Source organism: Thamnophis elegans, chromosome 1 (genome assembly GCF_009769535.1).
Source record: "Thamnophis elegans isolate rThaEle1 chromosome 1, rThaEle1.pri, whole genome shotgun sequence".
Classification (NCBI taxonomy): Eukaryota; Metazoa; Chordata; class Lepidosauria; order Squamata; family Colubridae; genus Thamnophis; species Thamnophis elegans.
The window spans coordinates 1306235-1320402 of NC_045541.1; the positions used below are offsets into that span (position 1 = coordinate 1306235).

The 14168-nt window shown below is 40.2% G+C and overlaps 1 protein-coding gene across 1 annotated transcript in view; it reads right to left on the reverse strand.

The window, feature by feature from the left end:
- The window catches only part of SPAG16 (sperm associated antigen 16), a 112588-nt gene extending 107633 nt beyond the window's left edge, over positions 1-4955 (reverse strand). The window contains exons 1-2 of the mRNA XM_032237189.1: positions 4876-4955; positions 1839-1885 (exon numbers count right to left, since the gene is read on the reverse strand). Coding sequence (XP_032093080.1) covers positions 1839-1885; positions 4876-4918 — 90 coding nt within the window. The 5' untranslated portion in view covers positions 4919-4955. The remainder of the gene's footprint in view (positions 1-1838; positions 1886-4875) is intronic.
- Between the last annotated feature and the right edge of the window lie 9213 nt (positions 4956-14168).

A 14168-nucleotide genomic window follows, 5' to 3' on the forward strand; every position in this document is an offset into this window, starting at 1 on the left:
AAACTCATTGTTTGTTTCAGTATTTTTGGTATTATTAAAAAATTAACCATCTTTGCTATTGAGATTTTTTTGCAGCAAGACATAATTTAAGTTATTTAAAAAAAACTTTAAAAAGTATTGCTAGTATCACCTGCCTGTTACCTATAACATGTGAAGTTTATACACTTGGACTTATTTAATGAGTTTTGGAGTCTGCTGTTTCTGAATGCTTTTACTGATGTTGAGCATTTAAGTTGCTTGTTAAAGCCAATGTTGTTTTTCTTTTTGAATAGGTTCTTTCTGACAGCTTTTAGGCTGCATATTGTTTTAAAAAGGAAAAATCCCGACCAAGCTGTCTGCACTTTGCATGGCAAGCAATAATGACTATGCCATGCCTTCCCACTGTTTATGGCCTAAGGATGAAAATAAGAGAGCAGGAATCCCCAATGTTTTCAGTTCCTAATGTTCCCCATCACAAGCCATTTAAAACAAAACTCCTTGAATTTGAACATGAAAAACACTATTCCGTATAGGGAAAAAGGAGCCCTTGAGTTTTCCAGTTTTGTATGAAACATAGCCAATTTAGAATAGTCTAATTAAGCATTCTGAAGGAAGCCTTTTTGATTCAAAACTCAAAACACATGAATCGACCTTTTGACCTGTCAACCTTGACTTTTCTAAAAAATCATGATCAACATAATTTTGAGAAAGTTTGAATTCTTTTAGAATCTTTTAAAACTAATTATCATACAGGTTGAAATTGGATTTTTCCATGCTATATGAGAAATTAAATTCATAGTAGCTACCCAGCAATTGTTCGTATATGAATAGCTCTGCAAGCTTGATATTCTCAGCATTTGAATTTTGCAATTGAAAAATATGATTCAAACATGCTAAAGTAAAATACCACAACGGATTATGGTTTTTCTGGCTTGCATCATTATTTTCTTCATTGAGTGCATTTTTACTGATTTTTAAGAGATTGAGAATTTCTTCCTTCTATGTTTTCCCATGAATTTGATAAAATTAGATTTACCCTTGAACATGTCTTTCTTGTCATATAATTTAATTTTTATTATTGGCATATGAATAATAGCTTTCTGTTGAGCAAACACTGAAAAATTCTTATTTATTCCAACTTTGGAAGTCTTTAATTTGTAGACCCTGAAACCAAGGTGATTTCTTGACTTTCATTATGAAGGCCAAATTGTTGCGGGGAAAAAATGGAATTCTATAAAAAGAAACAATCCTGTCCATTTTATATTGGTCCTGGGTTATGAAATATGATGCATCTAATCAAAATTCTCATGCCTAATTACTATTCTAACAGGAAGACCTCATGGTTCATGCTTTTTCTAATTTTATTCCACAATTTGGTTTTCCATTAGTGAAAAGGTCTATTTTCCTTTCCATTCATATTAAACTGCTCCAGTTTCAGAGTTAAATAATTCTAATTTAGATAGTGATACTAAAATTTCATTCATGTGGTTTGACAATAGGATTCAAGGTGGTGAATTGACAAATTTTCCAGCTTGCATTTAGCATCCTTGAATTCTCATTAGCTTATCTTCACATATAAGCAAATTAATAATCTTTTGCAACAAATTAAAATTTCTCAATAATTTACTATTATATGTTATTAAAAAATAAAACAAAAGTATTGGTAATAATGACATTTTAATAACAGTTATACCGGCTGATGTTTTTCCATTTGTTGTCCTCCAGCTTATAAGGTTGAAGATTACTAAATTGTTAATACTAATAATACTAATTTTATATAGAGAGGGAGGCCTATTTACTATTATTTTACCAAGATCAGAGAATGGATAGGAACATAAAGTGCTAGTTTAGGTTCTTACCTCTTCATATTGATAGTCATCTTCAGAACTTTCAGTTATTGTAACCTCTGCATGTTTAGTTAAGTCTACAATATGAAATTGTATTGGTTACAACATGATTTAATATTATACCCGATTTGCATATTGAGTGCTATTTTAGGGCAATGTATTCATTTTGTATAAATATTTGACTACTAATACTAGAAACAATTTAGCTGCACATTCTGTTGAGATGGGTGGCAAAGAAATTTAATAATAAAATAAAATTAATCCTAACCGTAATTTATGAACATATCTGTTTTAATTCAAACATTTTAAATCTTTGCCAGAAATACTGAATTAGATTCTATTCTCATCTCCACTATGCTTTATACTCTCATGGTTTATCTGTAATTATTCAACAACGACATGCTCCTGCGATTATTTTTCATGATTTTAAAAAACTATACTTTTAAAATTAATGAAATAGTTCCATTGTTAATTTTAGTATTTAAGATTTTCTTCATTCTTCCCTCCCTCGCTCCACCGTCCTTCCTTCCCTTCCTGCCTCCTTCTCTCTTCCTTCCTTCCTTCCCTTCCAGTCACTTTCCCCCTCTCCCTTCCTCCCTTTCTCAATTTATCCCCCTCCCTCTCTCCTTAGAATTCCTGCAGACTTCATTTGTGAGAAGCTTGTAAAGAGAAAGCAATGGGGAAGCCAGCAGGAAATTGCAAATCCAAAGGCAATAGGCAAATAAGCTGTTGCTGCTGGGTGGAGGAAAGAGTAAGGATGCAGGGAGATGCAGGTTACAATATATGTGGAGGTGCACAAGAGGTACCACATGAGTTGGAAAAGGTTTGTGGGTCTGAGCCAGATTTCAAGTAAGTCAGGGAGGGTTGTGGAGGCAAGGGCAGCATGGATCAGGAAGGTTTCCAGAGGTGTGCAAGAGGGGTTGTGCGGAATGAGTCAGCTTGGATCAAGAAGAGTGCCTGAGAGTGACACGAATCAAGACAAATTTACAAGGTCACACTGGTCACATGTCAGGCCTGCAGCTGTCCGATCCCTTAGGAAAGAAAAGCCTTTGGCTCCATTTCGTTAAAGCAAAGAGTTATTTTACTAAGAGTGTTGGTTGTAGTAGTCAAGCCAGCTCTGAAATTATCACACTTGCTGTATACAAAAATAAGGGATAGTTTGCCTCCCGCACACCCCTCCCCCAGTGCTCACTCCGTTTCCAACCAACCAGAGCTTGCCAATATGTTTTGAGAACTCTGAAATATTGGGGGACAATCTGGATATTTCTCAGGCTGACTGGCCATGGGATGCTGGCATAAAGAGGATCCAGCTACTCTGGTTCGTATCACTTGTCATTCCCCCCCCTTCCAATTTCCTATCACGTACACACAAAACTTTATTGCACATTCATCCTTCCCCCTTTCATTCTCTCCTCTCCCTTTTGATGGCAGGATGCCTGTGAGCCCCACCCCCAAGCTGAGCCAGGCAGAGCTGTCATTCTACATCCCCCCCCCCCCCGATCTTGAAAGAGAAGTTAGTCCTGCAAAAGAAAAAAAGGCAGGGGAGAAAGAGATAAACACAATTTCTCCATTAGCAAACAGTTCAATGTGGCTTATCTGGGTATCAATCATGGCATTTTTAAGCAGTTTCAGGGCTTTAATATGTTGGCAATCGACCCATTCAGTTTCTGAGGGGGAAAAGTCTTTCCAGGCTACCAAATATTGAGTTTTTCCCCAATGTATGTGAGAATCCCAAATATCTTTGACTTCAAAGTTCTGCTCTCCCTTGATCACAGTGGGGTCAGGAGGGGATTGCGATTTCGGACACAGGGAAGATGTGATTTCTGGTTTCAACAGACTACAATGCAATCCCGGGTGTAAACGTCTGAGTATTTTGGCCGCTCAAATATAGTTTTACAACCCCGGTATGCCCAAATATGGGAGGAATATATATATATATATATATATATATATATATATATATATATATATATGTATATATGAATGATATTTGGATATTACCCATGTATGTATGTATGTATGTATGTATGTATGTATGTATGTATGTATGTATGTATATATATATATATATATATATATATATATATATATATATGTATGTTTTTTTTTATTATTTGTGCTGATAAATAAATAAAGGGAGACTAGTATAGATCTATTTCAAGCTATTTAGCTCTCATCAGCTAGCCATACCCTTACTGGGATTCGAACCTGTGCTGTATTGCTTCTTAGGCAAATGTCTTAGCCATTAAGCCACAGGTCCTCCTCCTTATCAGTTGAAGCCAGGGAGGAAGGTATATATTTAGAGTCACAACCCCTGGTAAGCCCCAATTATGGGAGGAAGCTAACTGCTTCCATCATCTGTCAATCGGCTCGTCACAAGAGTCCATCACGACAGAAACCCAACATTTTTACTGTTGCCTTTTGTTATATTTGTGTTTTTTTTATTTGTAAATAAATAAAATAAAAACAAATGTAAAAAAAACACAAATATAACAAAGGCAACAGTAAAAATGTTGGGTTTCTGTCGTGATGGACTCTTGTGACGAGCCGAAGGACGGATGATGGAAGCAGTTAGCTTCCTCCCATAATTGGGGCTTACCAGGGGTTATGACTCTAAATATATACCTTTCTCCCTGGCTCAGCTGATAAGGAGGAGGACCTGTGGCTTAATGGCTAAGACATTTGCCTAAAAAGCAATACAGCACAGGTTCGAATCATATATATATATGATATATGCATGTATGTATGTATGTATGTATGTAGGATATTTGGATACTACCCTCTTTTTACCACCTTAGGGAAGCATATTGCCTCAAGAGACAAACGGCGCAGTCCAATGAGGCTGAGGATCTCTCTGAGGGACCCTCAGAGGCGCCCAATGGAGCCGCCCACAGCGGAGGTTTCACCGCCTCTCGAGTTTCCTTAGATTTCTCAGGCCGAGGAGCGCCATTCGGGGACCCGGGTCTCCTGCGAACCCACTGAGGCGACGACGCCCCCCCCCCCCCACCACCACCCCCCAGCCCCGAGCCCTCCGCGGAAGGAAGGATACGCTGCAGGCAGAAGGTCTCCTCCGCGGTCGTCGCCTCCTCCATCTTGCCTCCGGCGCGTCCTCGCGTTGCCCCTGGAAACCGCCCGCCCCCCTTCTTTGCCGGGATTCGCGCCCTTTAGCGAACTTCCGCTCACGGGATGATTGACGGGCCACTGAGGCCGGCGCCGCTCTATCCCCGCTACCTCTGTGGCCGGAGCCCGATGGGAGGACTTTCATTGGGCGGCAGTTTGATAGCGAAGCGGCAGTTTGGCCGCCTCGACGCGGTCTCCGTCCGTTATCAGGGCGGCTCCCGAGCCCTTCTCTGTCCGAAGTCCCCTCCCATAGAGAAGCAAATAGGTTTTTAATGCTCATCCGGATACAATACGTCAGTCTTCACCCGCGATCCATTAGGGCAGGGTTTCTCAACCTTGGCGACTTTTAAGTCCTGTGGACTTCAACTCCCAGAATTCCCCCAGCCAGCTATGCTGGCTGGGGGATTCTGGGAGTTGAAGTCCACAGGACTTAAAAGTCGCCAAGGTTGAGAAACACTGCATTAGGGGTTTTTTCCCCCCCTTAATAGGAGAAATGTTGATTCATTTTCCTTTGCAATGGAAGATTGCAATATTGTTACATCATAAGCAATATAAAACAAAAATGATTATTTTTAAAATTAGAAAAGCTTCTTTCTACAACCAATACATCTAAATATCCAGATGCTAGAATGCAACCGTCGCTCTCATTTGGTTTATTTTCATATTTTTGCAAGCAGTTCATTCAGATGTTTGTTTGTTTTTCCTTGTGCCAGCTCCGTAAGTGATGATTTAGTTACAGCGTATGGAGGATTAAAAAAAACACACACATTCCCTGAATAAAGTAACCAAATCCCCTTCCATGGATATGACGAAGAAAACTGCATGAGGGCGGGGCAATTCGAAATACTGCTAATAACTTTTACAACTGTGAAAGATTTGTTCCGTACATAAAATAATAATCTGGAGAGCCATATTGTCTGTTTTGCATAATGCCAAAGTAGACTTGATGATGTGTAAGAAAACCTTTTTGTAGTAGCATCCAAGCACTGAATTAATTTATTTGAGGAGCTTTTTTAATTACAGTATCTACAATTCTTCATAGAGTCATACTCCAACCCCCTTCCCAAGGCAGGAGTCTTACGCTGACCCAATCCCATGGTTGCCCAGCCTATTTGAAAACCTCCCCAAATCAACCTCATGTTTAAACAATAGTTGCAAATGACTTCACTTTATGCTGTATAAAAATACCCACCGTTTTGTTCCTTTTGAGAATAACCAGCATTATGCAGGGCACAGAAAAGGAACATGAAGCAATGTGCCAAATCCATTCCCATCTTTCTCTTTTCCACAATCTCATCGACTCCATCCATCCAAAACTGGAATGGGGACAACTTGCTTCATTACACTAAACTAGATGAATTTGACGATTTGAATAGATCTAGAACTGAGAGGTGTTCTCTTACCTTATGTTTGCGTATTTTAATTTGCATTCTTAACCTGTTATATACATTTCTGGTTTTGGTAAGTTGAAGAAATAATGAAGTTCTTGAAATGAAGAAATAATAGTGATGCTTAAACAAATCAAGTACTATAATAATAATAATGTATACAAATACACTTGATTGACAATATGTGACTTTATATAAAGTTTAAGGGATGATTATGGAAAGGATGCACAAAAACCTTGTAACCAATCGACACACTGTGTGTAATGGAAGATGTTTTTATGTTACGTGTCTTGTTTGTCTATATATATGTTTAAAAATAAAAACTTTTTAAAAGAATGTTAACGCCTTTGGCCACTAGATGGCAATAGACATAAATTAATTCAAAACAATTGCACTGTTACAAGTTCTGTCCCTTATTTCCCCCCTAAAATCTAAAAAAACCTGCTGCCTTTCTTACCTTTTCATTTTGCTTGTGAAACATTTCCAAATTAGTATCAGCAAAATGAATGAATGAAGACGTTCAGGAAATAAAAATCAGGAAAAAAATTATATTTTCCTGTAGTTTTCCTATTGGCCTCATTCTCACCCTCATAAAACGCAAAAATAGGTGAATTTAAATAGAATACCAGTACAAAAAAGACATGCATGTATGAAGAACATGTAAAATTAAAACCATGTTTGCATATTTCATAAAAGGAAAGCGAAGAGGAGGTGGATGGACTCAATTACAGCAGCCTTCTTGGAAGGTTTGTGGGGCCAGGCTAGGGTGGAGATAGTTTGGGAGAAAATCTCTTTGTCTGCTTGCTAAGAGCAAATGGAGGTCTTCTAGTCTAACCCCCTGATCAAGCAGGAGACCCTATACAATCTCAGACAAATAGCTGTCCGGTCTCCAGTGATGGAGAACCCACAACTTCTGAAGGCAGGCTTATCATCCTCACTGTCAGGAAATTTCTCCTTAGTTCTAGGTTAGTTCTCTCCTTGATTAGTTTCCAACCATTGCTTCTTATCCTCCCCTCAGGTGCCTTGGAGAATAGGTTGAACCTCTCTTCTTTGTGAAAGATATTGGAAGACTGCTTTCATGTCACCTATAGACCTTCTTTTCATTAAACTAGACATACCGTTCTTCATATCCTTTCGCCTCCAGTCCCCTAATCATCCTTGTTGCTCTTCTTTGCAGTCTTTCTAGCGTCTCTATCTTTTTATCTTGTGGCAATGAAAACTGGATGCAATATTGCAAGCGAGGACTTACCAAGGCATTATAAGTGGTACTAACATTTCAAGGGATCGTGATTCTATCCATCTGTTAATTCAGCCTAGCTTTTTGGCAGCTGCAGCACACTGGTGTATTTAAGTGATTGTCTACTAGGACTCCAACATCTCTCTCGACTTGATAGTACTTCATAAATTGTTATGAGAAATTTTAAAAATATCCTTGCTTACAATATGGTGACCACTCTGCAGTTGCTTCAGTTAGCATTTCAATAGGCCAATTTCCGCTACTTGTACACCCGTCCCGGTGCGTACCGGGAGCAACCCACTTCTGATTACCATATATACTTTGGTAGAATTGTCTCTAGTCTGATTGAAACAGCTGGCTTTACTTGAATTGGATGATTTCTGCCTCATAGCATTCAATTTTCTTTGGCATTGCTGTTACTTGTTGCTTTGTGATTTCCAAAGCTTCTTCAATTTTTCTAGTGCTAAGCCAATATTCTCTCTTTCAGCTTGTCTTGATCCTTACTTTCTTCAATTTTTAGTCTTTCATGTTCTTTAAATTACTTGCATCTGATCTTGATTTCTTTATCTTGGCCTCCAATCTGATCTTCCAAGTTGGGACTGAATATGATTGTACTTTACATTTTCAAATTTTGATACCCGATTTTTCTGTAACCACCACTACTGTAGTGTAAGAGGCTGATTAGTCTCTTTGATAAATGTTACTTTCATCCTTCCAAGCACCTTATTCACATCCTTCATTTTCAATGGCGGGTTTTGGGAACAATACTTTCCATGCTGCCAATCTTTCTACTAGTAATACTGTATGCGCCACACTTTTCTCTACTGTTCAAATATTTGCTTAAAGTATCTTTGCTTTGTTGGTCTTCATTTACAGTAGCAGTCCATAATGGCATGATTTTAAAAGACAGTATATTTGTCTCTTGTCTGTAGTTCTTCCCCTAACCTTAAGAGGGCTACTCTCTGGTTAGAGTTAGGGTTAAGATTGCCCAGTCATAGCTTCCAAGTCCTGTTGTCCTTTTGTTGACAGATGTCCAGGAACTCTAACATCTGATGTGGTCCTGATGGTAACCAATCCAGTATAGGATTCTTTTTCTTCTTTCTCACCACATAAATGGCTTGAAGGATACACTTACTCTTCCACTTACTAAGCTTTTCCACTAAAATGTGTTGGGCACGGATGACCCTTCTGTCAGCTTAGATCTCAACCTCATCAGAGCATCACAAGCCCCTCATCTCTAACCCACAGAGGGGATTATTAACTTTGGTTGCACAGTCAGATGTTTTGACTGGGTTTTGGCATTTTATCTACTGCCTATAATTAGCAATAGTACTTATATACCGCTTCACAGCCCTCTCTAAGCGGTTTTACAGAGTCAGCCTATTGCCCCCAACAATCCGGGTCCTCGTTTGACCAATCTCGGAAGGATGGAAGGCTGAGTCAACCCTGAGCCTGGTGAGATTCCATCTGCCAAACTGCTGGCAACCAGCAGTCAGCAGAAGTAGCCTGCAATACTGCACTCTAACCACTGCGCCACCGCGGCTCTAATTATTGGCTCTATCTTTGCTTTCTTTTGTAACAGTCATTCTACTTCTATTTGCAGGTCTTGTATTTTGTGATTTTCTCCAGTTCTTTCTTTTCTATTGTGCTGTATCTAGGAAAATACATACTATAATCAATAATATCATTGCCATTTATCATAGATATGTTTGAGGAATCATAGAATTATAGGGAAGGAAGGGACCTTGGAGATGTTGCCCAACTCTGGTGGCCTTATATCATCCTGGACAAATGTCTGTCCAATCTTTTCTTGAAAACCTCCAGGGATTCTGCATCCATAACTCAGGGAGGCCAGTTGTTCCACTGATTGATTATTCTCAGAAAGTTTCCCCTTAGTTCCAGGTTAGATCTCTCTTTAAGGGGCTTCTTCTATCCACTGCTTCTTGTCCTGCTCTCTAGTACTTTGGAGAATAAATCCTTCCCCTCTTCCCTGTGACAGTCTCCTGAAGTACTGGGAAACAGCTATCATGTCATCCCAATCCTTTTCTTTCTTAGGCTAGACATATTTAATTCCCTTAAACGTTCCTCGTGTGATTTACCCTGCAGGCCTTTTATCTTCTTAGTTGCTCTTCTCTGAATTTTTTTCTAGAGTTTCAGCACCTCTTCTTTGACCATAACTGGATGCAGAATTCCAAGTGTGGCCTCATTGTTCAATATTAAGCGGTATTAGCACTTCTCGTGTTCTTGATGCTATCAGTCTGTTGATGCAGCCCATCACAGAATTTTGGCAGGCTTCCCTAAGTATCATAGCAATAGCAATAGCAGTAGACTTATATACCGCTTCATAGGCCTTTCAGGCCTCTCTAAGCGGTTTACAGAGAGTCAGCATATTGCCCCCAACAATCTGGGTCCTCATTTTACCCACCTCGGAAGGATGGAAGGCTGAGTCAACCCTGAGCCGGTGAGATTTGAACCGCTGACCTGCTGATCTAGCAGTAGCCTGCAGTGCTGCATTTAACCACTGCGCCACCTTGGCTCATCTTAGCCTCAGCAAGGCTAATAATCCTATGTGGGTTAATTATGTTTCAATATTCATTTGAAATTGCTGTGGACCTACTAATTTCAATTAGAAAAAACGATAATAAATTCCATTGCTTTTTGACCCCAGTATAATTCTGCATAATTCTAGTTCTATCCTCAAATCTATTAACAGCTGTCAAAATTTTGATGATGAATTGTAGAAATATATCAGTAGCCGAATATTAGAAAATGTTAATTACATTTAACAAAACCTAGTATTTAACAACATTGTTAGAAGGGAACCAAAATAAATACATTGGCATAAGGGTTTTTTTATAATTGGTCTGTGATTCTTAAATTGGTTTATAAAACATATGTTCAAAGAATTTGGATCATATCAAATGATTCCTGAGACCCTCAGTTTGATAGCAGACAAACCTGAGAAATGATAGCTATTATTCCCTACAGAGAAGGGAATAGTAACCAAACTATTGATTTGTCCTGAAATGAAACGTCTCCACCTGATGGTCTGTTTGACCACGACAGATTTGCCAGAATACGAAAGGATAATATGACCATCAGCAATTGCAACGTCTATGAAAGTACTGGTTGCTTCAGAATCCACCATAGGAGACTCATCACCTACAAATCCAGGTGGCAACTTGAGGTAGGACTGAGAAAGGTACTTTCTCCACGTGAGGAAGAAAGCAGGTTCATGATGCTTCTCAACCTTCCTTCCAAATTCCAGGTGGTTCCATTATGCCGGACCTTTAGGAAAAAAATTCAAGATACAGCTGTTCATAAGGAAATTAGATCTTATTCTAGGACTGTTACTACTATTGTTGTTGGTTTTAGAATTTTAATAGAGGGTTTGTTGATTTCTAGGTGCTCAGGAATCTGCTGCTTGGTTTTTTTCCCTAGAATTTCCCCAGATATTGATGTCAAGCTGATTAGTCTGTAATTTCCTGGATCCACTTTTTTTTCCCTTCTGGAAGATTGGTATTATATCAGCTTTTTCCCCGTCCTCTGGCAGTGCTCCAGGAGTCTGAAAGATTTTGTTCAGAACGTTGGATATAAACAATTTGGTCTTGATGATTGGAACTCCCCTAGAATGACTAGGGTTTAACCAATTTCTTACTTATTTTGATCTGTATTTCTGTTCTGTCACCCACTGTGCTGCTTGTGACGAATTTGGCTGTTTTTTTTCCTTTTGCGTGAAAACAGAAGCAAAGAAGAAATTAGTCAGCTCCGCTTTCTCCTTGCTACCCGTCATCATCTTTCCGTCTTTTCCCTTTAGTGAACCAATCAATTTTTTTTGGCGTTTTTCTTGTTCCTTACATATTGAAAGAAACTTTTTAAATATATATTTTGTTGCAAGTCTGAATTCATTCTGAGTTTTAGTCTTCCTGACTCCAGTCATGCAGATTTGGGCTATTTGCTAGTATTGTTTTAGTTATATGCCCCATTCCCATTTTTTTTAACTTGTCTGTTTTGTCCCTCAGTTTGTCAGAGAATTATTTGTGCAACTATGCTGTGTCTTTTGTTTTTCTTGTTTGGACCAGGGGTGGGTTTCAACCGGTTGGCGGCGGTCCCCGCGATCCGGTTGGTCGCCGAACCCAGAAGTAAGTAACTTCCGGGAACGGCGAAGGCCCCCCCCGCGCCCGCGCGCCCGCGTGCGCCCACGCCCGCTCCTTACCCGGTTTTGCTGAATTCTGCGCTTCCACGCATGCGCAGGACGCATACAGCACCTGCGCGATCCTCCAGGAGCAGCTGGAGCATCGCACAGACACTAGTACGCATGCGTGCGCTGTGCGCGTGCATGTGCACGCCGCGGCCATGCGCGAGGACGCCGCCGGCCTCGTTCCAACCGAACCGGTTGGAACAGGGCGAGAAACCCACCCCTGGTTTGGACCTTTAGTGATTCATTTATCAGAGCTGCCCATGTAATCTGAACTGTTCTTCCTTCTAGGAATTCCACCCACAGAAACCTTCCTAGTCTCTCTAATAGTTTGTTGAACTCATCTCTCTTAAAGTCTAAAATAATGGTCTCACTTTATTGAGTCACATTTGCCTGCATTATGGTGAATTCTAGCAAGATATGGTCAGTCTCCCCCAAAGTTCCTACAACTTCTATTCCCTCAATCATTTCATCCCTTTTACTTAGGATTAAGTCTTGGCAATTGAATTTATGGAATGGATTTTACCATAATGGTTGATTGCAAATGAAGGATTAAAATATTAAATATCAAAAGCTACAAAATATGCAAATGCAGCTTTAAGTTGTATAATAGAAGGGTGATTTTCAAAGCATGGAAAGAAAACATTCCACTTTATTTTATTAAGGATCCAAAAAAGATCTTGATAGAGTTGAATCATGGTCTATCGTTTTGTTGACTCTATCCAACAAAATGAAATTTAATGTGGAGAAAAGCAAAGTTTTACACCTGGACAGGAAAAACCAAAGGTTTAAGTACAGATTAGGTGAAACCTGGCTCAAAAACAGTAACTGAGAGAGAGACTTTGGAGCCCCAGTGGACGATCACTTAAACGTGAGCCAGCAATGTGTGGCAGCAGCTAAAAAGTTAATGCAATCCTTGGTTGTATAAACAAAGGCATAGAATCAAAATCAAGTGAACTATTCGTACTGCTTTAAATAGCTTTGGTAAGGCCACACCTGGAATCCTGCATCCAGTTTTGGTCACCACGTTACCATAAAGATGTTGAGACTTTGGAAAAAGTGCAAAGAAGAGCAACTAAAATGATTAAAGCCCTGGAGACACAAACATATGAAGAATGGTTGCAGGATTTTGATTTGAGTAATCAAGAGAAAAGAAGGACAGTGGGGATGTGATAGCATTATTCTAGTATTTGCCACAAAGAGGATGGGGTCAACTTATTTTCCAAAGCACCAAAGAAGGCAGAACAAGAAAACAATGGATGGAAACTGATCAAGGAACCTGGAATTAAGGAGAAACTTCCTAATAGTGGGAACAATTAACCAGTGGAACAGGAGTTGCCGTCAGACGTTATAGGTGTTTCATCACTGGAGGTTTTTAAGAAGTGTCTGGACAGTCACTTGTCTGAAATGGTACAAGGTCTTCTGCTTAAGAAGGGGGTTGGACTAGGTGACCTCAAAGGTCACTTCCAGCTCTATTTTGATTGTAGATTGTATATAATTTGCATCCTATTGCTGACGATGCTTTGCTTACAAAGCTGGGTCTCCTCGCACGAAGAGACTGGGCCTCCCTCTGAACCGTCCACTTTGCCCTCTTACACCCACCACGAGCAACTTGGTCAAGGAGAGTGAGCACAGCAGCAGCCTCAAGGAGGAGGTAAGTGTGGCCGGGCACCCGCTCAGGGAAGCGGGACTAGGCTGGGCTTGGTTGTGGGGTCCTGGTGCCCCAGGAGCTCAAGGGCTGGGCTGGGCACTTGCCTTCTGCTGCCCAGGGTGTGGGCAGTCCGTGCCACTGTCTGGGGGTCCTTAGCATGAACTGAGAGGGACAGCAAGGCTCTGATGGACAAGGCTTTGGTCTCACGTTCTCCACTGGAGACCTCCAGATCCCCACTCCAAGGCTTGCCTGCCCCCCCCCACACACACACAGAAGGCAGAGGATGACACTCTGCTGCACGTGGAAGCACAGAGGAGAAAGTTTGCAGGAAGACGTTTCCTCCAAGTTCAACATTCCGACTGACAAATCCAACCGAAGCAAGCAGGGCTCACATGATCCAACCTCTTAATGCAAAATTTTATTAAGTACCTTATTTTGTCAAAAATGAGGGCAAAATGAGATCTAACCATTTCCTGAGCAAACCCACAGAGTTAAAGTTCAGTTTCTCCCTTCCCCTATTAGACCAAGTCACATCATCCAATGAAGTCTCCTGGTATTGTCTTTTGGCTCTGATAAATACCTGCTGAAGTCTTCTTGGTTCTCACGGCTGGCATCTCGATGTATGGAACCTAAGTTCCATCTACCCCTTCCCTCCCCCCATCGTTTCTTGGCAAGGGATAACAGTTGCAACAGCCAAAGAGCCTTTTGAAGCTTGACACTACCTTTGTCAGATCTCTGGAGAAGAGGA